Source organism: Pelobates fuscus, chromosome 5, assembly GCF_036172605.1.
Source record: "Pelobates fuscus isolate aPelFus1 chromosome 5, aPelFus1.pri, whole genome shotgun sequence".
NCBI classification, from domain to species: domain Eukaryota; kingdom Metazoa; phylum Chordata; class Amphibia; order Anura; family Pelobatidae; genus Pelobates; species Pelobates fuscus.
Window position 1 is genome coordinate 16,761,933 of NC_086321.1, and position 25,315 is coordinate 16,787,247.

A 25,315-nucleotide genomic window follows, 5' to 3' on the forward strand; every position below is an offset into this window, starting at 1 on the left:
TTCACGACAAGAAGGGCTTTCTTTACATACCAGTATTTATATTATGTCATATATTGTATTTAAAAAAAATAATAAAATATGGTGAAAAATAAAAAAAAAACATGTTTTTGGACTTTTACTTGAAAAATATTTTACTTATCTACAAAAGCTAATGAAACAAACTGCTAAATAGATTCAAAATTTTGTCCCGAGTTTAAAAACACCCAGTGTTTACATGCTTTATTGCTTTTTTTTGCAAGTTATAGGCCTATAAATACAAGTAGGAAATTGCTGTTTCAATATATATATATTTTAAATGTATCAATAGTGACATTGTTACACCGTTATCTGTCATAAATCCCCGAAACACACCTAACATGTACATATTTTTTAAAGTAGACAACCCAGGGTATTCAAAATGGGGTATGTCCAGTCTTTTTTAGTAGCCACCTAGTCACAAACACTGGCCAAAGTTAGCATTTATATTTGTTTGTGTGTTAAAAATGAAAAAAACGCTAACTTTGGCCGGTGTTTGTGACTAAGTGGCTACTAAAAAAAGCTGAACATACCCCATTTGCAATACCTTGGGTTGTCTTCTTTTGCAAATGGTATGCCATCATGGGGCTAATTCTCATTCCTTGGCTACCATACGCTCTCAAAGGCAACCTAACCAATCTGACAAATTTCAATAAAAAAAAAAAAAGTAAAATCAAGCCTTATATTTGACCCTGTAACTTTCACAAACACTATAAAACCTCTACATGTGGGGTACTGTTATACTCAGGAGACTTCGCTGAACACAAATATTAGTGTATCAGAACAGTAAAATATATCACAGCAATAATATCCTCAGTGAAAGAGCTGTTTGTGTGTGAAAAATGCAAAAAACTTCACTTTCACTGACAATATCATCGCTGTGATATGTTTTACTGTTTTGAAACACTAATATTTGTGTTCAGCGAAGTCTCCCGAGTAAAACAGTACCCCCATGTACAGGATTTAGGGTGTCATAGAAAGTTACAGGGTTAAGCACAGTGCTAGCAAATTAAATTATCTGGACTTTTGGCCTGGGTTGGCAGGCAGGTCCCTCAAATTGCAATCATTAAAATTACTTAATTAGGTAAAAATATTACATAAATATGCACGTAGAATTTTAATATATATACATATTTATATATTTGACGTCTACGTGTATATTTATGAAATTATTTATGTAATTATGTATGTGGACATATGTATATTTCGTATTATTTTTATTTATTTATTTATACATAGATATATATATCATTACATTCTAAGTGTATTTTGATATAAATATATATATATCAATATCAAAATACTGTTAGAATAAAACTGAATATATATATATAATTTTTTTTTAATTATTAAAAATTATTTTTATTTTTTGTTATTTATTTTTATTAACATATTATTTGTATTTTATAATAATATATATATACCATATATATAGTTATTATATATATTGTATATATTCGTGTGTAATTTAAATATAAGTGTATTTTTATAATTATATATGTATATATAAATATAAAAATACACTTAGTGTGACATTATATATATATGATATATATACATATATTATATATAGGTATATATAGATATAATACATGTATATATAGCATATATATATACACATATTTTTTTCACACTTATTACTTTATTTTAAAACTTTATTTGTGATTTTTTACTTGCAGGGAGACTGCCTGTCAGCACAGACAGTCCCCCTGCAGGCAGATACAAAGACCCCTATTGCGGTCATGTGATCAAGTGATCACATGGCCGTGGGGTCCTGATCTGCCGAGGGGGGGCTGCCCGGGCAGACAGGCAACCCCCCTGGACCGGGAGGAGAGCTGATCGCCGCCGTGGGACCGACGGCGATCAGGTAAGTAGCCCAAAACCGTTATGACGGTTCAGGACCGTCAGCGGTCCAAACGCACGTTTTACCGCTGACGGTCCTGAACCGTCAGCGGTCCTTAAGGGGTTAACGTTGTTACAACCACCTGGCTTTCATGCAGGTAGTCGGCCACGTTACCTCTGGGTTGGTTTAGATCAGTGGAGCTAAACTCAAGAGGCAGCAAATCCTCATAGCACCTGCTTTGCAAATACTTCTCATTGAACTGCATTGGGAAGTCGGTGATTGGACAGCCAAAGAAAGTCTGGGCGTGGTTACAAGGGGCGGATTTGTAAAGGCTGCAGACAAGAGAACTACAGCTTTTGCAAGCTGTTTTTAGATATACCCCAATAAAAAAAAGGCATAATTAAATGCATGCATTTTTCAACCTGTGGGATTTTATTATTAACTATTCATTGTTTTATATTTTATTTTAGTAATTGGGCTGTGGACTAAGACTTAAAAGTTAGGCATTCCATTTGGTGTTAGATTTATCTGTTAGTTTTAGAGTTTGGTTTACGGGTCAAATATTTGGGTTAGCTGGTAGTGTTTAGGTAATAAACTCGCTATAAAAGTAAGGATTGTATTTCACTGTTAATATAACATAATAAATACAAATATGCATGAAAAATGAAAAGTTAATTTTAACTACCTTAAAGAAACATACACACGGGGCAATGTCAGTTTGGAATACAATGGGTTAATTACATATCTATCGGCAGGTATTGGCTGAACCTTCAAACTTGATGTAATTGAAAAACCCACAAAGACGCCAGTTTGCGGTGATTAACCTTGCAATATCAGCCCGTCAAGCTCGACATCGTGAGATTAATTAATATTTCATTAATTATTCCCAGTTTCATCTCAGTAATGTTCACTGACTTTAGTTGCATTACCGGCAGTAAAATGGTTCGTGAATTTCGTTTCTGATGTTGTATTGTAATTTAACCCCATTGTTTGCATTCCTTGTACCAGTGATATCCTCAATATTACTGCAATATAACAATATGGAAATGTAAAGTGCCATCATTTCATTCCCTTTGCAAATTGACATTTTTTCAAACAGTACAGGACCTACGTGGGTGAGATTTTTTTTTTTGCTCCTCTTAATGTAACGCCTGCTAACATGTAAATCAATTCAGAAACACAATAAAATAAATGCTGTTTAAGAAGAAAAATCACTTTGGTACAATGTATTATATTTTTCCCTTAATGATAATTACAAATTAAAGGGACACTGTCGTCACCAAAACAACTTTATGTACATGTTTTGAACCAAAACAAACATGCTTTTTTAACTATATGTCTGTTCAGCCATAAGTTACCTCTTTTATATTAAGTGCACCTACATTTATTATATATCATTTTGTTTAGGAAAAATAGAGCATTTGTTTGACATCAAACATTTATATATGAAACATAATTTAATATGATTAAAATCTAAATAAAAAACTATGTAAGAAATGTTGTTAATTTCCAAGTTCTGCGTGGCATTTTAATTGTGAATGTCATAATAATGTAAGCTTTTATTGCAATAAAACACACATATTTGCATTCAGGAATGTCTCAAGAGTGCAACAGGACACCAGATTTTATCAAGTTTTGCAAAGCTACAGGGATTTTCCATTTTCAGTTTCTACACATTGAGATTTGCCAGATTGGTTTGCTAGGTCTATGTTGCTTTTGAGACCGTGTGTCAGCCCAGGAATAAAAATAACCCTCATCATGGCATACCATTTGCAAAAATATACAAGCCAGGGTATTCAAAATGGCGTATATCCAGTCTTTTTTAGTAGCCACTTAGTCACAAACACTGGCCCACGTTAATGTTCATATTTGTGTTTTGCATTTTTTACACAGAAACTGTAATTTCACCGATTTATATCATCGTCAATATTTTACTGCGTTAAAATATTCATATTTGTGTTCAGCGATGTCTCACAAGCACAACAGTACCCATCATGTACAGGTTTTATGGGGTTTTGGAAAATTACAGGTTCAAATATAGGGTTTGCAAATTAAATTCTTTGGACTTTCTGTCTGGGTTGTCAGGCAGGTCCCCCAATATAAAATTAGTAAAATCACATAATTCTATAAATTTAATTTTAATCTTAACAGTGCAGGAGATAAGAAATTCTAAATTAAACAGAATTTGCACTAAATTAACTATATACATTAGATATTACTTTACAGGAAGTGTTTAGGAGGGCTGTGTAAATCACATGCAGGGAGGTGCATAAGCAAAGTGATTTTACTCCTAAATAGAAGAGAATTGAGCAGTGACACTGCAGGGGCATGATCTATGCACTAAAACTGCTTCAGTAAGCTAAAGTTGTTTTGGTGAAGGTAGTGTCCCTTGAAGAGAAAATGTTTAAATATTTATTGTGAGCTTTCATTTGAATATCCTGATTTAGTGAGAAATAATATTCATTCTTGTTTTTACTTTTGATAAGTGTTCTTTTTGTGTTTACCAGATTTCCATATTTCTCTATCAGAGATCCCTTGATTGGGCAGTGTTAAAGCGGCTCTGGCTCTCTGTAAAGATTTAAAGGAACCCTCTTATTTAGAGTGTTGTAGTGGACAGTTAAATTAATGGGCTCCCCCTGAAGTAAAATAATACCTAGTTTTACTTTCTTCCACCCTGTGGAACGGTCTAGCGGTGATTACTGCCCCTTCTCTGACCCCTTCTGAGGTCATTATTATCGCGTAGGGAAACATTGGGGTGCTTGTGTGCATGCACAGAAACTGGGCTGCAGCTATTACAAGCCAAGATTTCATAAACTCCCAAAGAAAACAAGCAAAACAAATTACAGCGGCATATTTTTGGAGGAGTAGATCTACTATTTTTTTTAAATAGAGTTCCTTTTAAGAATAGTTTGACAAGCTACTAGGGTCCCGCCAAAGGAAGACGTGGCAGTGGGTGTCTGGCAGGTCAAAGTTAGTTATCAAACTATTCTTTAATGACTACTTACCTTCCAAGGGTGCCAGGGGACTCCTAGTAGCATAAACATCTACAGTAGGCTGTAGTGGTTATGGTGCTTGGGATGTTCTTTTAATAGGATTTTTTATAAAGATAAACTCTTCATGAGATACTCATATTGACCACGTTGGAACTAGAGACTACTTCGTCTTGGTCAAGTATAACGTTTTTAAAATATGGGAAAAGGTAGAACGTCCGCTGTCAAGTTATCTCCACAGTCATTACTATTATTGGCTGTGGGAAACAGGTACCTTCTCCCACATTATGAGAGCACCCTTCATGCCCATGGGATTCCCGACAAACCTCAGGGCTGTGTGACAGTGCGAGAGTACACCGGTGACATGGGCTCCTGGTGACAAAGCTCCAAGAACTGGAGAACAATAGACGCTTCAGTAACAATAACTATCTTCAGCCTCACCTCAGCCTCTACGCACTGAATTGGGCTGCCAAATTCAGGGGTCTATTCAAAATATTCAAAGACCCCTATGGGGTTAAGAGAGTTGATCTAATGAATACAGGAGAATGGAGTTAGAATTAGAATGAGAGGGGCTGTCACATCTCGTCCAGCTCAACGCAGGCTGTCAGGAAGATTTTCCCACAATAGCCTTTCTAATTTCCTCTTCAGTTCAGTTGATAACAATGCTAATCACGTGGAGGATGGTGTCAAATTAAACGAGGAGCTACCTACAATCTATCAAACCATTAATTCAGCTGTTACTGGGAGAAAAGGAAAAATCGAGACAACAGCAGACACGTTTTGTGCTCTTATTGTACTGTCTCATCTTGCTGTGCTGGATACAAATAAACCCAACTCTGTTTGTTTGGTTTACAGTAAAAATATGAGGAAAACATAAATGTGTACAGATCATCGTGAAATATTTAAATGCCATAAGTGACTTCTCAAAATGTTTTTTCCATCCTACAGAGCACCATTGTAACGCATTTTTGTGGAACAATTCTTCAGTGAACACCCACTTTAGGTGTTTTAATATTCAGTAAACGCGGTATACATTGAAATATGTGAATACATTAAACCTAGATTTCTGTAGGTCTCTATATTGTTACTAGCACAGGCACAGTGGCATTTTGCATGATGCCATACATGCCACAAGCCTAGAGACATAGCTGATATGCCTGTATTGGCCCTCCTACATGTGGAACAGTTATGGTCTGACAGCCATGCCACTGCTTTAGAGACAAACTGGATTCCGCACTCACTTAGGAACCCAGGTGCTCCCGGACTAGGGCTGGCCAAGCCCCTCTTCCAGATAGGTAGCATAAATAATAGCCCAGGCACTCGGGTAATAGCAAAGACAGCAGCTTTATTGGGGCAAATGCAGCAATGTTTCGACCATACTGTGTTATCAAGCCTGATAAAGACCTGGTAGGGTTGAAACATTGTTGCTTTTGCACCAATAAAGCTGCTGTCTTTGCTATTACCCTTAGTGCCTGGGCCATTATTTATTCTATACTGCTGTGGATCAGGGACATTTGGGTTTCTGAGTACTGGAGTGTAAATGTCATCTTTATGCAAAGCAACCTGCTGACCTCTGATCATTGATTTGACCTTGCAGAGATCTGAACCTACATGAGTACTAACTGCTGAGCTACCCATGCTGTATGTAATGGGGTTTAAAATATATTTTATATTCATATCTCATTGCCCATGGTAATTAGTTTATTTTGGAGATTGCTAATATAAGTGTTACCATTTTTACCATAGTTTCTTTGCACTATTGTAGAATTTACCGTAAAGACTTTTTCTGGCTGACCTCGAGCTCTCATGTTTGTGTCATGAATCTGTTTCAGGATCATCCAAGCTTCGTCATGCTTTCCAACCTGTGATAAACATAAATAATCAATAACTGATCTCCAATCAATAAGAGTGACACAGGCGTGCAGCCACTCATTAAGCATGGTGGAAGATGTAAACAGAGCTAAACAGAAGACGGCAAACCGATACAAATAGACAATATGTTGGAGATATAACTGCTGTTCTATAAACCAAGTTCACGTATCTTAAATATAGACAGGATAGTAGACGTGCAAAAATTAGTTTTAAGTTATTTATCCAAATAAAATGTATAGCAATTTTTGAACTCATCAATTCCTAAATTGGGTTCATAAATTAACCAAAATCCTTTCATGTATTCCTGACCCTATAGTGTTAAAAACACCATCTAGCCCCCTCCTCCCCTCCCCTTGCTCTCCTAAATAAGCAAAATCTAACCTTTATTTCAGTCTGCTGCTGCTGGCTTTGCCCCTGAATCAATGCATCTCTATGAGGAGAATTCAGTGTCTTCATGCAGAGGGTGGAGACACTGAATGTCAGTCACACTGTGCAGCACTTCCCCAGGAAGCACCTCTAGCAGCCATTTGACGACTGGCCACTGGAGGTGTCCCCAGGTTGTAATGTAAACACTGAATTTTCTCTGAAATGACAGTGTTTGATGCAAAAAGCCTGAAGGGACTGATTATACTCACCAGAACAAATACAATAAGCTGTAGCTGTTCTGGTGATTATAGTGTCCCTTTAAATCTCCTGTTACTAAAACCATGATATTTTAAAATAGTGAAAATGCACCTAATGAGAAGTAAACAGATTTCTTTTTACCTCTAGTAGGAACCGTGGGCTTTCTGGCATGAAGGTGAGAGCGACTACGGCAGAAACACAAGGCAGGGCACAGACAATGACAAACACCCTCCAGCTATGAAACTGATAGGCAGATCCCATACTGAAACTCCATCCTACAAAATGGTAAAAAAAAAAATACAGGAATATCAACAAAATCGCATTTTAACGGTTTCATGCAACGAACTTTGCAGCACCTATTAATTTAATTTATCTTTTTAATTAGTCACTGTTGCACTGGTTCCAAAATAAATATACTGACAGTTAGGTAACCTATCCCTCGTTGACAAACAGGCCATAAAGTTAGATGTTCTCTTTTATTCTCTTCAGATATCATGTTTGTTTGGCCATTAATAAACACAGTTCAGTAACGAAGAACAAACATGTATCTCTTCTTTGTGTCCAAAGATACTGCTAAATTAAAGTTCAGGGTATTTTTCAGTAGTGATATAACTGATGATCCCAACCTACATAATAAAATGTAATCTGGACATGATTAACTACCTGACTCATTAGGCAATGTAAAAACACAAAAACACCTATAATTTAACTACATATCGCTGGAGTACTCAAAAACCTCATTTACATGCAGATTTAAACATGTCATAAACTAATCCCATAGAAGTCCCATGCCACAATACCAATGAATCTCCTGCCTTAAAAGTGGAACAATTGGTTTAGAGCTTAGCACACTGTACAGACACCGATAGTACAGACACCGATAGTACAGACACCAATAGTGTAGCCATAACCCTCCCCTTACCTACAGAGGCGGCTCTAGACTTTATGAGGCCTTAGGCGAAACGCAAACATGAGGCCCCACTAACAAAAAAGTGTCACATATACACATTGACGCACTGTCTACCTGTGTATGTGCCTGAGAGTGTGTCTGACAGAGAGTATCCTTGTGTGTGCGAATGTATGTCTCTGTGAGCATGTTTGTGTTTTTGTCTGAGACCCTATGTGTATGGGGTAGCTGATGGTGAGAGGGAGCGGGGGGTGTGATGGTGAGAGGGAGTGGACGGTGATGGTGAAAGGGAGCGGGGGGTTGATGGTAATGTGAGAGGGAGCAGGGGGTGATAGTAATGTGAGAGTGAGAGGGGGTAATGTGAGAGTGAGGGGGTTAATGTGAGAGTGAGGGGGTTAATGTGAGAGTGAGGGGGTAATGTGAGAGTGAGAGGGGGTAATGTGAGAGTGAGAGGGGGGTAATGTGAGAGTGAGAGGGGGGTAATGTGAGAGTGAGAGGGGGGTAATGTGAGAGTGAGAGGGGGGTAATGTGAGAGTGAGAGTGGGGCGCGTAATGTGAGAGTGGGGCGCGTAATGTGAGAGTGGGGCGCGTAATGTGAGAGTGAGAAGGGGGTGATGTGAGAGTGAGAAGGGGGTGATGTGAGAGTGAGAAGGGGGTGATGTGAGAGTGAGAAGGGGGTGATGTGAGAGTGAGAAGGGGGGATGGTGAGTGGGGGGAAGCTGAGGGTGGTGACGGAGGGTTATGCTGAGGGTGGTGATGCTGAGGGTGGTGGGGGGTAATGCTGAGGGTGGTGAGGGGTGATGCTGAGGGTGGTGATGCTGAGGGTGGTGGGGGGTGATGCTGAGGGGGGTGATGCTGAAGGTGGTGGGGGGAGTGATGCTGAGGGGTGGTGAAGCTGAGGGTGGGGTGAGGCTGAGGGTGGTGGGGGGTGAGGCTGAGGGTGGTGGGGGTGAGGCTGAGGGTGGGCAGGGGTGAAGCTGAGGGTGGGCAGGGGTGAAGCTGAGGGTGGGCAGGGGTGAAGCTGAGGGGGGTGGTGGGGTGATGGTGACGGTGGTGGTGGGTGTAGCTGAGGGTGGTGGGGGTGAGGCTGAGGGTGGTGGGGGTGATGGTGAGGGTGGTGAGGGGTAATGGTGGTGGGGGGTGATGGTGGTGGGGGTTAAGCTGAGGGTGGTGGGGGGTGAGGCTGAGGGGGGTGATGGTGGATGATGGTGGTGGGGAATGAGGCTGAGGTTGGTGGGGGGTGATGGTGACGGTGGTGGGGGGGTGAAGCTGATGGTGGTGGTGGGTGTAGCTGAGGGTGGTGGGGGTGAGGCTGAGGGTGGTGGGGGTGATGGTAGGGAGGGGTGATGGTGAGGGTGGTGAGGGGTGATGGTGGTGGGGGTTAAGCTGAGGGTGGTGGGGGGTGAGGCTGAGGGTGGTGATGGTGGATGATGGTGGTGGGGAATGAGGCTGAGGTTGGTGGGGGGTGATGGTGACGGTGGTGGGGGGGTGAAGCTGAGGGTGGTGGGGGTGATGGTGGTGAGGCTGAGGATGTTGGGGGTGATGGTGGTGGGGGGTGAAGCTAAGGGTGGTGGGGGTGATGGTGGTGGGTGAGCCTACCTTTCCCTGGTGGTCCAGTGGGCTCCCTGGTGGTCCGGTGGCCCCTGCTCCCGGTCTGCAGCTCCACAGAGCTGCAGACCGTGTAATCTCGCGAGATTCAGAGCGTTGCCGTGGTAACCCGCGGCAACGCTCTGATTGGCCAATTCTCGCGAGTCACATGGTCTGCAGCTCTGCACACTGCGGAGCTGCAGACCAGTGTCTGCGGTGGCCGGCCTGGCAGCAAGGAGGGGCCTCGCACCCGGCGGCATACTGGGCAAGCCGCCGGGCCCCCTCCTGGTGTCAGGTCTTCGGTCACTGACCGAGGACCTGACACACTCTGCCAACAGGCGGTTTAGGCGGCCGCGAGGACCCCGCCAGCGCGAGGCCTTAGGCGGCCGCCTAAACTGCCTAATTAGAGAGCCGCCTCTGCTTACCTACCCATTTCCTTAACCCAGTTACAGGGTTAATTTCCCTAAAAGGGATAGCTTAGATGGCTTATTCATCTGTATATCTGTAATGGCTCTAGCTATTCCCATACCACTAATAATTACCATGAAAGGGAAACTATAAGCACCAGAACTACTTTAACTTACAGGAGTGGTTTTGGTGTACAGATCATGCCCCTAGTCTAACTATTCAATTCTCTGCCATTTAGGAGTTAAAATATTTTGTTTATGCAGCCCTAGCCATAAATCCACTGTCTGTGACCTACACAGCCTCCCTACACATCTCCTGTAAAGAGATCAGATGTTTACATTTCTTTTATTGCACAGTCAGTTTAATTTAGAATTTATTATCTCCTATTCTGTTAACAGCATTCTAGGCCCTCATATGTGTGAATAAAGTTCAACTTACAAAGTAAAAGATAAAAAATTCTAAAGTAGACTCAAAATTGCTTAAACTCCTATATGGCAGATAATTGAGAATTTGAGAAATATCCCACATGGGGAACTGATTATTTGTTATTCATTTGCTTCAGTCAATGCAAATGTTTTCTATCATGTCCATAATTCTGCAAAATCCTGAACCCCATGTGCACTAGAAAACATTTCGTAAAAATGAAACAAAAATTTAGTAAACGTCTGCAGGATTGCAAAAGACCTGTGACAAAGTGCTTATTATCAGGACCCATATGAGGACTTTCTGTCTTGTTAGATTAATTATAAATGCATAGAGAAGAATTTGTAACAGATGAGAGTTAAAATGAACAGGTACGAACATTAGGTGGCTATATGCTGCGTAATTAGTCTGAATATGCTGCAACACCTACTGTTCGCGCAACACCAAACCTTGGACAGCTGATTAATGTGCTTTAATAGCAATATTAACCTGCAGTACCTAACAAAACATTTCAGGGAATGAAACACAACATCACAGAGATTTAATGGAATCACATCATTGAAATATTTATAGAGACCATTAATTCGTGATAATCGGAAACACCGAAGAGGTCTCTAATGCTGTTTATATTTTGTTTTTAATTGAGAAATATCAGATTATTATTGTGCTAACGGTACAGTTTCCCACAATGAGGCCGTCATTACATTAACCTGGAGAATGGTCAGGTTTAGGGTTAAAAGGACTAAACTAAATCGTACGTGGTATCTGCTGTATTCGTTATTCCTCATCGTTTTATCCACTCAGCGTAGTCCTTCACCGGTTCCTTATCTAATCATGGGTAAAACTTAAACTCCCTGACTCCGAGTTACATACCTCTCCACTTCACTGCTTCTTCAGGTGTCTCAGCAGCTATATCGAAACATTCTTAAAATTGTTTCACACTCTCTCCTGTCACAAGGTTTACCCTAACACACAAAGTCTAGGTTAGCAGTAACAAGCTGAAATAAAGGCATTACCGGGCCTTAGAGGGGTCGGACTTAACGTATAATAGAAATGTGGTCAAATACAAACCCAGGTCAGGGTAACCGAAAGACAGTGAAAGCAAGAACTAGCCGGAGTCAGGTGCACAGTATATCAATAGAAAAGGTAAACAAGTCAGAAAAGGCTGACAGAGAAATTCAGGGGCAGGAAATAAGCCAAAGTGAATACCAGAAATATCACAACATATAAAGAACGCACTAATGGGGACTGAGCACTGAAATCACGATAAGGCATAGTAAATGGGGTCAGAGGAGTTTAAATATCATTATGTGTGATTTCATTCGTTCACTTCATACCTGTGACCCCATAATGTGCACAAATGGGGGTGCGGGTGCTGAACTGATGTGGACTACTCTGAGCATGCATGACGCCCCCCCTTTGCATCTTTAAGAACGTGCTCAGAACACGAGCATCGCTCTCCTTGCTGGAATTCGGTCTGCACGAACAGTTACTATGTTTGCCACGGGTTTTACTGAGCTGATCTCTGCTAATATAAGCCTCTTTCCATCAAATTCAGCTTACTGTGTCCCTCACCAGTACTGTGCTGATGCTCATACACTGCTCCTGTTTTCTCCCACAAACTGAACGGGTTCTTCACTAAAAAAAGCCCTTCGTGGTTTCCCCTGTCAGTCTCTGTTAGACCATTATCTTGTGTTTCATTTGTCCCTTTTCGATTGGAACCTCAGGGGTGGATTTTTGAAATCTATTGGATCAGTTTATTTCAGACTAACACGCTATATATTTTTTTTTTTTTTTTTTTTTTATTCTTTATTTTTGCGTGCAGTTCTTAACAGAGCATCTTGCGTGGCCACAACAGCCAGTGCAAGTACATTGGATACAAAGGCATAAAGCGTGATAACATAAGCACAATTTTTTTTTTTAAAGGTGTAACAAGCTGTGTCAAGTGTACTATTGTACAATGTTGTGTGGAGGCAGTCTGTCTAGGTGCTAAGTGCGAGTTGTAATGGTGCGTTGATCTCTAGACAAGAGACTGATAATGAGTGTGTTAATGCTGAGGTGCTTCACGAGGGTGGGATGGGCAGTTGGGGGTTGCGTGCCTGAGAGTTGTATGTTATGATTTATTCCCTTGATCTGCCGGTACTCGTGTGCGCGGGTTTGATAAAATATAAATGGTTTCAAGATATCTCAAGTTATGTGAGCGTTTGCATAGTGTGCAAGATCTGGGCCTATAAGCCTGGTTCGTGTTTTGTGTGGTCTAGGGTATGCAAGCGGGTTTGAAGCCCCTGACCAGGGAGGCTACGGGGGGGGGGGGGGAGAGAGTAGTATTTTCCATCGCTTAGTGCGGTTCTGGTGTCTGCCGTCTTGCCGGCGTGATCGTGTTCTAGGCCTGTGCCCAGTGGAGCTTAGGTAGGTGAGTATATGGTGGACATGTAGTGAAACAAACAAAAGTGGAAACTTTCAGTGGTAGTGTGGTTTCAAATGTCCTATCTGGGCTCTTCATTCGGGGGTATCAGTCTCTCGTTGGTTCGCTGCTCTGGGGACGAACGGTTGTATGGAGGCCGGGTCCCATCTTGCCGCAGTTGTTCCTTCAGTAGCTGGTGTATCCGTGGGTGTCAGCCCCAGGGTTTCCAGGAGGGTTGCCGCCTCTAACATAGACGGTATCGTGTGTGTCTTTCCGTCTTGTGACACTGATAGAGAGCCGTTCCATCCCCAGCGGTAGGTCAGCCCTGCGGTTTGTAGCAGTGTCGTGACCGGTTTGAATGATTTGCGGAGCATGAGCGTGGATCTTGTCAGGTCTTGGAAGAAGGCCAGGTTTGAGTTTTCGAAGGTAAGTGGCGTTTTGTTCTTTAGCGCTGCAAGTATTTGGAGTTTGTCAGGTAGGGAGGTGCAGCGGAGGATAACGTCTCGCCCCGTGGTAGACCGTAGGTGAGGGGGATTCGGGAGACGGTATACACTGTCAATGGCTATTTTCTTGGCCGTTGCATGTGGCAGAATCGTGGCCAGTAACCTCCTAACATAATGAGGCAGTTCCTCTGCTGTTATTGTTGCAGGAATGCCCCTTATCTTAATATGAGTGCGTCTTTGGCGGTCCTCCAGGGTGGCAAGCTTAAGAGAGGTGGTCTGTTGCTGATTTTGCAGTGCTTTTATGGAGTCTGCCATCTCCGTGAGCTGGGTCTGTACCTCTGTTAAGGTGGCTTCATTTGTTCGGACTCTTTCTGACACTGCTCTCACTTCTTTTTTGAGGATGGCCGAATCAGCCGCCAGCATTTTGTGGATTTCTGCCAGCATTAGTTTTAGGTCCTTCTTGGTGGTCGGTGCGGAGTCGTCGGATGATTCCGGAGATTCAGCCGGAGGTGTTGGTGAGTGTCGCGGCCTGTGTTGTGGCGCCGCGCTCCGGTCCTTGTCGGGGTTTTCATTTGCGACAGAGGGCCTAGGCTGCGACTGCTTCTGGAGCATGGCTCCAATGTCTCTGCCCTCCGCCGGAGTGTGTGACTTTTGGGAGCGCCGGCCCATGCCCGACATGTTGGTCGGTGAGGCAGACCGGGTCGAGGTATGGGGTGTTTCTGCGCTGATCGGTCCGATGCCGCCCAGGAAGCTCTCAAGGCCTAACAGCGTGGGGTAGGCCGCGGTTCTGTGCTTCCGTCGTGCCGACTTTTGTGGCTGAAAAAAAAGGCATCTATCGATGCTCCTCGGCTTCCCGATTTCAATGGTGGTATTGCGGGGTGCAGATTGGGCTTGGTTCCGCCTCAATCCTTAGGATTGGGTTTTGGTGTTGGGGAGCTTTGGGAAATGGCGTCTGGTCAGGATGCTTGGCAAGCCCCGCCCCCTCAACACGCTATATATTTTATCATACATATTAGCTAATGTATCCAGAGTTTAATAATTTGTTGCTGCTAAATACATCTAATTAATAATATATGAATATTGACTCAATTCACACTTTTAATGCGATGCATCACTGTCTTATTGATTGTGCATTAAGCAGGTCCTACAATATTTATATTAGATGCAATATATATTAAAGTACCATAGGCACTACAGCTTATTAAACTACTTATCAAATAATAAATATACCTACATTATAGAACACTAGGTAGAAACATAGAAACATAGAAACATAGAATGTGACGGCAGATAAGAACCATTCGGCCCATCTAGTCTGCCCAGTTTTCTAAATACTTTCATTAGTCCCTGGCCTTATCTTATAGTTAGGATAGCCTTATGCCTATCCCACGCATGCTTAAACTCCTTTACTGTGTTAACCTCTACCACTTCAGCTGGAAGGCTATTCCATGCATCCACTACCCTCTCAGTAAAGTAATACTTCCTGATATTATTTTTAAACCTTTGTCCCTCTAATTTAAGACTATGTCCTCTTGTTGTGGTAGTTTTTCTTCTTTTAAATATAGTCTCCTCCTTTACTGTGTTGATTCCCTTTATGTATTTAAATGTTTCTATCATATCCCCCTGTCTCGTCTTTCCTCCATGCTATACATGTTAAGATCCTTCAACCTTTCCTGGTAAGTTTTATCCTTCAATCCATGAACCAGTTTAGTAGCCCTTCTTTGAACTCTCTCTAAGGTATCAATATCCTTCTGAAGATAGGGTCTCCAGTACTGTGTACAGTACTCCAAGTGAGGTCTCACCAGTGTTCTGTACAATGGCATGAGCACTTCCCTCTTTCTACTGCTAATACCTCTCCCTATACAACCAAGCATTCTGCTAGCATTTCCTGCTGCTCTATTACATTGTCTGCCTACCTTTAAGTCATCAGAAATAATCACCCCTAAATCCCTTTCCTCAGATGTTGAGGTTAGGACTCTATCAAATATTCTGTACTCTGCCCTTGGGTTTTTACGTCCAAGATGCATTATCTTGCACTTATCCACATTAAATGTCAGTTGCCACAACTCTGACCATTTTTCTAGTTTACCTAAATCATTTTCCATTTGGCTTATCCCTCCTGGAACATCAACCCTGTTACATATCTTAGTATCATCCGCAAAAAGACACACCTTACCATCAAGACCTTCTGCAATATCACTAATAAAAATATTAAAGAGAATGGGTCCAAGTACAGATCCCTGAGGTACCCCACTGGTGACAAGCCCAAGCTTCGAATATACTCCATTGACTACAACCCTCTGTTGCCTGTCACTCAGCCACTGCCTTACCCATTCAACAATATTGGAATCCAAACTCAAAGATTGTAGTTTGTTGATAAGCCTTCTATGTGCAACAGTGTCAAAAGCCTTACTGAAATCGAGGTAAGCAATGTCTACTGCACCACCCTGATCTATAATTTTAGTTACCCAATCAAAAAAATCAATAAGATTAGTTTGGCATGATCTCCCTGAAGTAAACCCATGTTCTCTCTGATCTTGAAATCCATGTGTTTTTAGATGTTCAACAATCCTATCCTTTAACATGGTTTCCATCACTTTCCCCACTACTGAAGTTAGGCTTACTGGCCTATAGTTGCCCGACTCCTCCCTATTACCTTTCTTGTGAATGGGCACAACATTCGCTAACTTCCAATCTTCTGGGACTACTCCTGTTATCAATGATTGGTTAAATAAATCTGTTAATGGTTTTGCTAGTACACCACTAAGCTCTTTTAATAGCTTTGGGTGTATTCCATCAGGTCCCATTGACTTATTTGTCTTTACTTTTGACAGTTGAAATAGAACCTCTTCCTCTGTAAACTCACGTGTAATAAATGACTCATTTATCCTTTTTCTTAACTGAGGTCCCTTTCCTTCATTTTCATCTGTAAATACCGAACAAAAATATTCATTGAGGCAGTCAGCTAGACCTTTATCCTCATCTACATACCTTCCTTCTTTTGTTTTTAATCTAACTAATCCTTGTTTTACTTTTCTTTTCTCATTTATGTATCTAAAAAAGGTTTTGTCCCCCTTTTTTACTGACTGTGCTATTTTCTCTTCTGTGTGTGATTTGGAAGCTCTTATAACTTGCTTAGCCTCTTTCTGCCTAATCTTATAGGTCATTCTGTCTTCCTCACTCTGGGTTTTTTTATAATTACTAAATGCTAACTTTTTGTTTTTTACTATTTTGGCTACATCTGTGGAGTACCACAGTGGTTTCTTGAATTTTTTGCTTTTAGTGACAAGCCTAATGCTATTTTATGTTGCCTTCAGTAGTGCAACTTTTAAATAATCCCATTTCTTTTGGACTCCATTTAAATTGCTCCAGTCTGATAATGACTCCTTTACACATATTCTAATTTTGGAAAAGTCTGTTTTTCTAAAGTCTAAAACTTTTGTTTTTGTGTGGTGTGACTCAGTCACTGTTCTTATATTAAACCACACTGACTGATGATCACTGGATCCTAAACTTTCACCTACAGTAATATCTGATACCAAATCTCCATTTGTTAACACTAAATCTAGTATGGCCTCTTTACGAGTTGGCTCCTCAACGACTTGTTTTAGAGACAATCCCAGTAGGGAGTTTAGAATATGTGTGCTCCTGGCACAAGTAGCTATTTTTGTTTTCCAATTTATATCAGGAAGATTAAAGTCACCCATGATGATAACTTCCCCCTTCATTGTCATTTTAGCTATTTCTTCAACTAGTAGATTATCTAACTCTTCAATTTGTCCTGGGGGCCTATAAATCACACCTACACGAGTTACTGTGTGATTACCAAATTCTAACGTAACAGACTCTATGTTCGCCTCACTAACCTTTATTAGGCTAGATTTTATGCTATTCTTTACATACAGGGCCACCCCTCCCCCTTTCTTGCCTTCCCTGTCTTTTCTATATAAAGAGTACCCTGGTATTGCTATGTCCCAGTCATTTTTCTCATTATACCATGTCTCAGTAACAGCGACTAAATCTACACTATCAGTTGCCATTATTGCCACAAGTTCATGGATCTTATTCCCTAAACTGCGAGCATTTGTAGACATGACTCTAAGCTTATCATTTTTTAACACACTTGCTACAGGCACCTTCTGTCCTTGTTTTGGGGGACAATTGGATTGATGTTTTATCACCCTTTTGCCCCCCCCTCCTAGTTTAAATACATCCTAGCAAAACCTCTGAACTGCTCACTGAGAACATTTGTTCCCTTTTGAGAAAGATGCAAACCATCTTTTCTGTACAGTTTATTTCCATTCCAAACAGAGCTACCATGAGCAATAAAGCCAAATCCTTGCTCCCGACACCATTCACAAAGCCACAAGTTAAAGTCCCTAATACGCATCCGCCTGTCATTCTGAGTGTTATGCACAGGGAGAACTTCAGAGAATGACAATGTGGAAGCAACCTGCCGTATATCATTGGCAAAAACACTAAAAACGTCCTTAACCTCTGAAACCTCATTGCAAGCCAAGTCATTTGTCCCTAAATGGACAAGTACATCCAATTCCCCTTCCTGCTTTGCTTGCTTAACAATATTACCGATACGTCTCCTGTCTCTGTGAGCAGTAGCTCCGGGAAGACACCTCACAAGACCACCATTGTCCATCTCCACACCTCTTATGATGGAATCCCCCACCAACAACTGCTTTCTATTAGGCCTCACCATAGTCTTCAAGCCTCTCTGCAAAACACCACTAGCCTCAGTGCCTCTCTTCACAACACCACTAGCCTCAATGCCTCTCTTCACAACACCACTAGCCTCAATGCCTCTCTTCACAACACCACTAGCCTCAGTGCCTCTCTTCACAACACCACTAGCCTCAGTGCCTCTCTGCACAACACCACTAGCCTCAGTGCCTCTCTGCACAACACCACTAGCCTCAGTGCCTCTCTGCACAACACCACTAGCCTCAGTGCCTCTCTGCACAACACCACTAGCCTCAGTGCCTCTCTGCACAACACCACTAGCCTCAGTGCCTCTCTGCACAACACCACTAGCCTCAGTGCCTCTCTGCACAACACCACTAGCCTCAGTGCCTCTCTGCACAACACCACTAGCCTCAGTGCCTCTCTGCACAACACCACTAGCCTCAGTGCCTCTCTGCACAACACCACTAGCCTTAGTGCCTCTCTGCACAACACCACTAGCCTCAGTGCCTCTCTGCACAACACCACTAGCCTCAGTGCCTCTCTGCACAACACCACTAGCCTCAGTGCCTCTCTGCACAACACCACTAGCCTCAGTGCCTCTCTCCACGACACCACTACACTCTGAAAGTGCAGAAAATGAATTATGTAGAGCAACAGACTGTGCAATATGCCTTTTATCCACAACTCCAAGTCTACCAGATCCTACAGTAATCCATCTGCCATTCCTAGTATGTCTCTGCGGCAGTGGCTTTGCAGCAGTTCCAGCCTGAGTTTGTTTACCAGATAATTTACAAATCTCAGACTTCAAAAATACAATCTCCTGCCGCAAAATAGAGAACTGTCTACAGATTAGACAACAACCAAACCTCCAAAAAGTGGAACGTGAAACAAATGCAAAGCAACTATTACACTGAACTAAGTCTGCCATTCCAATGAGGTGAATAATTTAAATCAAACAAACCTTAACTTTTTATTTATCCTCCTGAATACCTCGGATTACCTCCAGGTTATCTCCAGAATATCTCCAACCACACACACACTTAGAAGCAACACTCTCCAGAATATCTCCAACCACAGACACTTAGAAGCAACACTCTCCAGAATATCTCCAACCACACACACACTTAGAAGCAACACTTAGATGAAGCAACCAAGCTCTATTAGCCAAGCTAATGACAACTACCCTTATATACTCCTAAAATCACCTCCCACTAGGAATGTTTAACACCTGGGTAGGCCTCTGCTTATTAGCAAACAATAGCTAATTTAAATAGCAATCAATAGCAAGTAGCTACCTAATCCAATCAAATGCCTTATAATTACCAACAGGAAATCAAACCTTGAGCAGTCAGTAACCTTTTCCTACAGATGAATCTTACCAACAGGAAATCAAACCTTGAGCAGTCAGTAACCTTTTCCTACAGATGAATCTTACCTGTAACAGTAAAAAAGAACTCTTAGCACAACTCTTAGACAGTTGAAGCTTCTGTAAAACTCTCCAGAATATCTCCAACCACACACACACTTAGAAGCAACACTTAGATGAAGCAACCAAGCTATACATAGAACACTTCAAACACTGATTCAGTAGGGATGTAGCTCAAAGGCTTTATTAAATATTAATTAATTAACATATAAGTCTTTAGCTTTGCCTGTAATTAAACAGATATGATAAGCACATTTTTCCTGTATATCGCTCAATCATTACAAATTGAAGTAATTAATAGTATTGTACAATAAAAATAGAGCTTTGGAGTATTGAAATATATTTAGTACTTCGCTAACTTCTTTGTACTACGATGTAAAGGCTATTTAATTAATAGTATGTGACTATGAGCAATTAGACAATATATATAATATATATTATCAATTCACCGGCATACCATACTAACCCTAATGGTTTAGGCAGTGTGAAGGATTTTTCATGTACTTGCCTGTGGGCCCTCAGTTAAACCCTCTCCCTGCTGTTTTAATGCCTGTATCCGTTCGGTTCAAAATGTATGAAGGAAATTCGTTTACCGAACAGAGACCACACACCCTTGGTAGCAATTAACATTAGAACACAGAGAAACCGCAACTTAACTGCTACTAGGAGGCCGCCATTCAGCATACGAACACGTGGCGAGAACAAAGGATGGCGGCCATTTTGGAACTCACGAACGCGGTCAGCGGGACTTATGCAGGGATTACCTGGAACTAATTTCGGAACGGCAACCATGAGAACGCCCGGTCCCCATGGAAGTCCTGGATGAATACGTTCCCCTCCACGAATCAAACTGGCGTTCGGTAGATAGAATCTACCGAATGAGGGGAACATTCACATGTAACCAGCTGCACCATACGAATGGTGGTTTTCGTGTAGTTAGATGCGAACGGAGACCGGCTCTTGCTACTGATTCTATGGAACTCTAGATCGGATACCTCCACAAGCCGGTCAAACTTCCACACGATGCGACACGGAAACTACCGAACGGAAATTCGTGAGATTTGGATATGTAACTACCAGTATCCTCAGCTATCCAGGGATGTATAGTATAATTGTATGTCTTATGGAAAGTATGTTTCTGAAATTGTTATAAATTGTAATGTTTCTGGCCAGCAGATAATTGAGCTTTGTGTATTGTAGAAACTCAATTATCTAGCCTGGCCCAGAGGAGGAGTTTTGTGTTGCATAAATTGTGAGTTCTGTGTGCCAGTAAATCAGTCTTGTTCCAGCATTAAGCTTTGGCTCATGTGTGGATTATTTGGCGATACCAGCAATTTATTACTCTGTGGATTACTTTTTATTTTATGGGAAGAAGGGAATGCTTGACGGAGTAACGGATTGTACCATCACAGGCAGCATTTTGAATTTTTGCAACCCCTTCACTACAGAGCACCTTTTGATTGAACAAATATTTACATGACATTTATTTGTAGCAATGGATGAACATAAATATTAAAATGATGTTAATGTACACACATTTTGTTTTTCATTTAGCCTTTGTAAAGACATGTGGGAAATGATCAGCTTTAGACAGTATACAGAGTGCTTTGTTTTTCAATAATTCACAGAGCGTGTGAAAGGTTAGTGTAAAAGCAAAAATTATATTTTCATACACAGTAGATGTGACAATCATAGATAAATAAAAATGGGCAAATCCTTTTTTTTTTTTTTAATTCTTTATTTTTGTTCATATCGCATGTATACAGCTTTATAACGGCATTATATGGCCATATGTAGGAAACATGGAGTAAAAACATTGTACAGGTAAAATCACATTTGCCATAGATGCGTAACCGCCTAACATCAGGCTTGTATATGCAACATGAGGTTTTTGATAGGAAAAATGTAGGCTTAAGTAAAACTAGAAGGAATGGATATCAGTACACATATAATCTGTACATCCTCTACATTTACAGTGTTACGTGTTGTCGAGCATCGTTAGAAGGATGTATGTTACGCTGTGTGTGTCAGGAGCTTATACAAGGCTAGTTCAGGCGATACCAGTCCCTGTTGGGAGCAATGCGTACAAAGATATGTAGAGGGGGAGGGGTGTGAATCTTGGCGGTGTTACGGCTTTGTAAGTGTGCCTACGGAGCCAGAGAAATAATAATAACAAGACTTCTTAACTTAAAAACGTTTAAACTAAAAAAAATGAACGATGTCTGTCAAGCAGACGGTTAGACGGTTAGTTCAGACGGTGTCAAGCTGGAGGGTCCGCCGACCCAGCCATGCCTCTCCTCGGGACAAATGGGGGGGGGGGGATCTCTTCTACCGCCCGTGTTCTTCTCTCATGTGGTGGAGGAGCTTCTGCCGAGATTCCCAAAGCTTGGAGGAAGGCAGGTGCGTCTTGAAGAGAGGAGAGAGGGAACTTCTTGCCACTCTTTTCTGCCACTAGGTGGTGTGGGCCCCATTTGTACGGGATCTCCGCCTCTCTCAGTAGCTTTGTTGTGGAGCGGAGTGATTGCCTCCAGTGCATGGTTGCTCTTGAAATATCCTTAGTAGCTTTGTGGTGGAGCGGAGTGATTGCCTCAAGTGCATGGTTGCTCTTGAAAGATCCTTATAAAATTACAGCTGGGAGCCCTCAAAAGATAGCGAGGGAGATACTCTCGTGGCACGGAGGACTGCAGATTTATCAGAGTCTCTTTGAAATTGCAGGAGCATGTCCCTAGGTGCCTCTGGGGGTGCCTTAGTTGCCTTGGACAGTCGGTGGCATCGGTCGGTGGTCGCTTGCTTGGGCATTAGCAAAGTGGCCAGCAGTCGCCGTACATAGTGGGGTAGTTCGTCTGGCGAGACAGACTCCGGTATGCCTCGGATCCTGACGTTGCGAGCTTTGGCTCTGTCCTCCAGGCTCGCCAGTCGCGTGCTCATTTCACTGCTCTTCTTTTGCAGAGCACGGAGTGCAACATCTGTGGCTGATTGTGCCAAGTGTGTACCCCCTAGTTCTCCCTCCACTGCCTGGACCCGGCCTGTCAGCATGGCGACATCCTCCCTCACCACTGCTATGTCAGCTTGGAACATAGCTTTGAGGTCTTGGAGTAAGGCTTTAATATCAGCCTTAGTCGAGGGGGCTGCATTCCCAAGCCCTGCATGCTGTGATTGTGTGGGTATTACCATTGGCAGTGTGGCATGGAAGTCTTCCTCTGTTATGCTCTCGGCTTCCGACGAGGCTGTGGAGTAGGCCGCGGTCGGCGCCATCTTTGATTGCACCGGAGGTTGCGGCTGTCGGAACAAACTCCCAATATCTCGGCAGCCAAGGCCGGGATCTGCTCGCTGCTTTTTGGAGAGGCGTCCCATGTTCTGTGGACCCTGGGGAGCCTGTCTCGGGCTTTGTGTGCGTCCTTTGAGTCAGTATATTAGCCGGTGATTCAGGCGGCTGCTCGGATCTCACAGTAAGTACGACCGTCTCGCTTGGGCGCTGGCTCCGCCCCCGCAAATATTTTTTTTTTAATTATTTGTAAAGATCCTGATGGCAATACTAGCAGTACAGTTTACTGAAAATGGCAACAGAATGTAAAATGAATGTGTGCGTTTGAACATAATACCTACATACAGTAAATACAGTTAAATCATGCATTAATAAAATAAAGGTATTTAAAGCATACTCGTTTTCCTAGCACTAGAGTGCCCTGAGGGTGCCCCCACCCTCAGGGACCCCCTCCCGCCGGGCTCTGGAAAGGGGAAAGTGTTTAAAACTTACCTTTTTCCAGCGGTGGGCGGGGAGCTCTCCTCCTCCGATCCTCCTCTTCTCCTCCCCGTCGGCTGAATGTGCACGCGCGGCACGAGCTGCGCACGCATTCAGCCGGTCACATAGGAAAGCATCACAGTGAAAATCACAGTGAGAATCACGCAAGCGCCTCTAGCGGCTGTCAATGAGACAGCCACTAGAGGAAATAGGGGAAGGCTTAACCCATTCACAAACATAGCAGTTTCTCTGAAACTGCTATGTTTATGAAAAAATGGGTTAACCCTAGAAGGACCTGGCACCCAGACCACTTCATTAAGCTGAAGTGGTCTGGGTGCCTAGAGTGGTCCTTTAACCCCTTGAGGACGCTAGACGGTTCAGGACCGTCATCGGCATTTTTCCCTTGCAGACCGACGACGGTCCTGAACCGTCCTAAATTTAAAATGTACTTACCCGATCGCCGTCGTTCCCCCGGCGGCGATCGGCGGTGCTCCCGGTGTGGGGAGACTGCCTGCAGCCCAGACAGTCTCCCCATGGCGGTTTAGGACCCCTGTGGCCATGTGATCGCCCAACAGGGCGACCACATGGTCACAATAGGTGTCCTAGTCTCTGCCTGCAGGGGGACTGTCTCTGCTGACAGGCAGTCTCCCTGCAACTGTACAATCAGAAAAAAATTTAAAGTGAAAGTTAATAAAAAAAAAATATTATTATATATGTGTATATATATGATATATAGACATATATTATACCTATATAATATATGTCTATATATCATATATATAATGTCATGCTAAGTGTATTTTTATATTAATATGTAAATATATTAATATAAAAATACACTTATAATTAATTTACACACGTATATATATAATATATATAATAACTAAAAAAAATTAAAAATAATAATAAAAATAAAAAAAATTATATATCTATGCGAAATTTTATTCTAACTGTATTTTGATATTAATATATATATATATTTATATCAAAATACACTTAGAATGAAATTGTATATATATCTATGTATATATAAATAAATAAAAAGAATGCGAACTATTCATATGTCCATATACAAAATTACATAAATAATTATATAAATATACACGTAGACTTCAAATATATAAATATGCATATATATTTAAATTCTACGTGCGTATTTATGTAATATTTTTACATAATTAAGTTATTTTATTGATTGCAATTTAAGGGACCTGCCTGCCAACCCAGGCCGAAAGTCCAGAGAATTTAATTTGCTATCACTGTATTTTACCCTGTAACGTTCTACGACACCCTAAAACCTGTACATGGGGGGTACTGTTTTACTCGGGAGACTATGCTGAACACAAATATTAGTGATTCAAAACAGTAAAACATATCACAGCGATGATATTGTCAGTGAAAGTGACTTTTTTTAGCATTTTTAACTGATGATATAATTGTTGTGATACATTTTCCAGTTTTGAAACACTAATATTTGTGTTCAGCAAAGTCTCCTGAGTAGAACAGGACCCCCCATGTACAGGTTTTATAGCATTTTTGAAAGTTACAGGGTCAAATATATGGGTCAAATATTTTTACATTGAAAATGGCCAGGTTGGTTACGTTGCCTTTGAGAGCGTATGGTAGCCCAGGAATGAGAATTACCCCCATGATGGCATACCATTTGCAAAAGAAGACACCCCATTTGCAATACCTTGGGTTATGTCCAGTCTTTTTTAGTAACCACTTAGTCACAAACACTGGCCAAAATTAGCGTTCAATTTAGTTTTTTACTTTTTTCACACACAAACAAATATGAACGCTAACTTTGGCCAGTGTTTGCGACTAAGTGGCTACTAAAAAAGTCTGGACATACCCCATATTGAATACCCTGGGTTGTCTACTTTTAAAAAAATATGTACATGTGGGGTGTTATTTAGCAATTTATGACAGA

The 25,315-nt window shown here is 41.7% G+C and overlaps 1 protein-coding gene across 1 annotated transcript in view; it reads right to left on the reverse strand.

Annotated features, from left to right (window-relative positions):
• Nucleotides 1-25,315, reverse strand: part of SV2C (synaptic vesicle glycoprotein 2C) — a 210,419-nt gene that overhangs the window by 14,687 nt on the left and 170,417 nt on the right. The window contains exons 5-6 of the mRNA XM_063453613.1: nt 7,486-7,619; nt 6,621-6,710 (exon numbers count right to left, since the gene is read on the reverse strand). Coding sequence (XP_063309683.1) covers nt 6,621-6,710; nt 7,486-7,619 — 224 coding nt within the window. The remainder of the gene's footprint in view (nt 1-6,620; nt 6,711-7,485; nt 7,620-25,315) is intronic.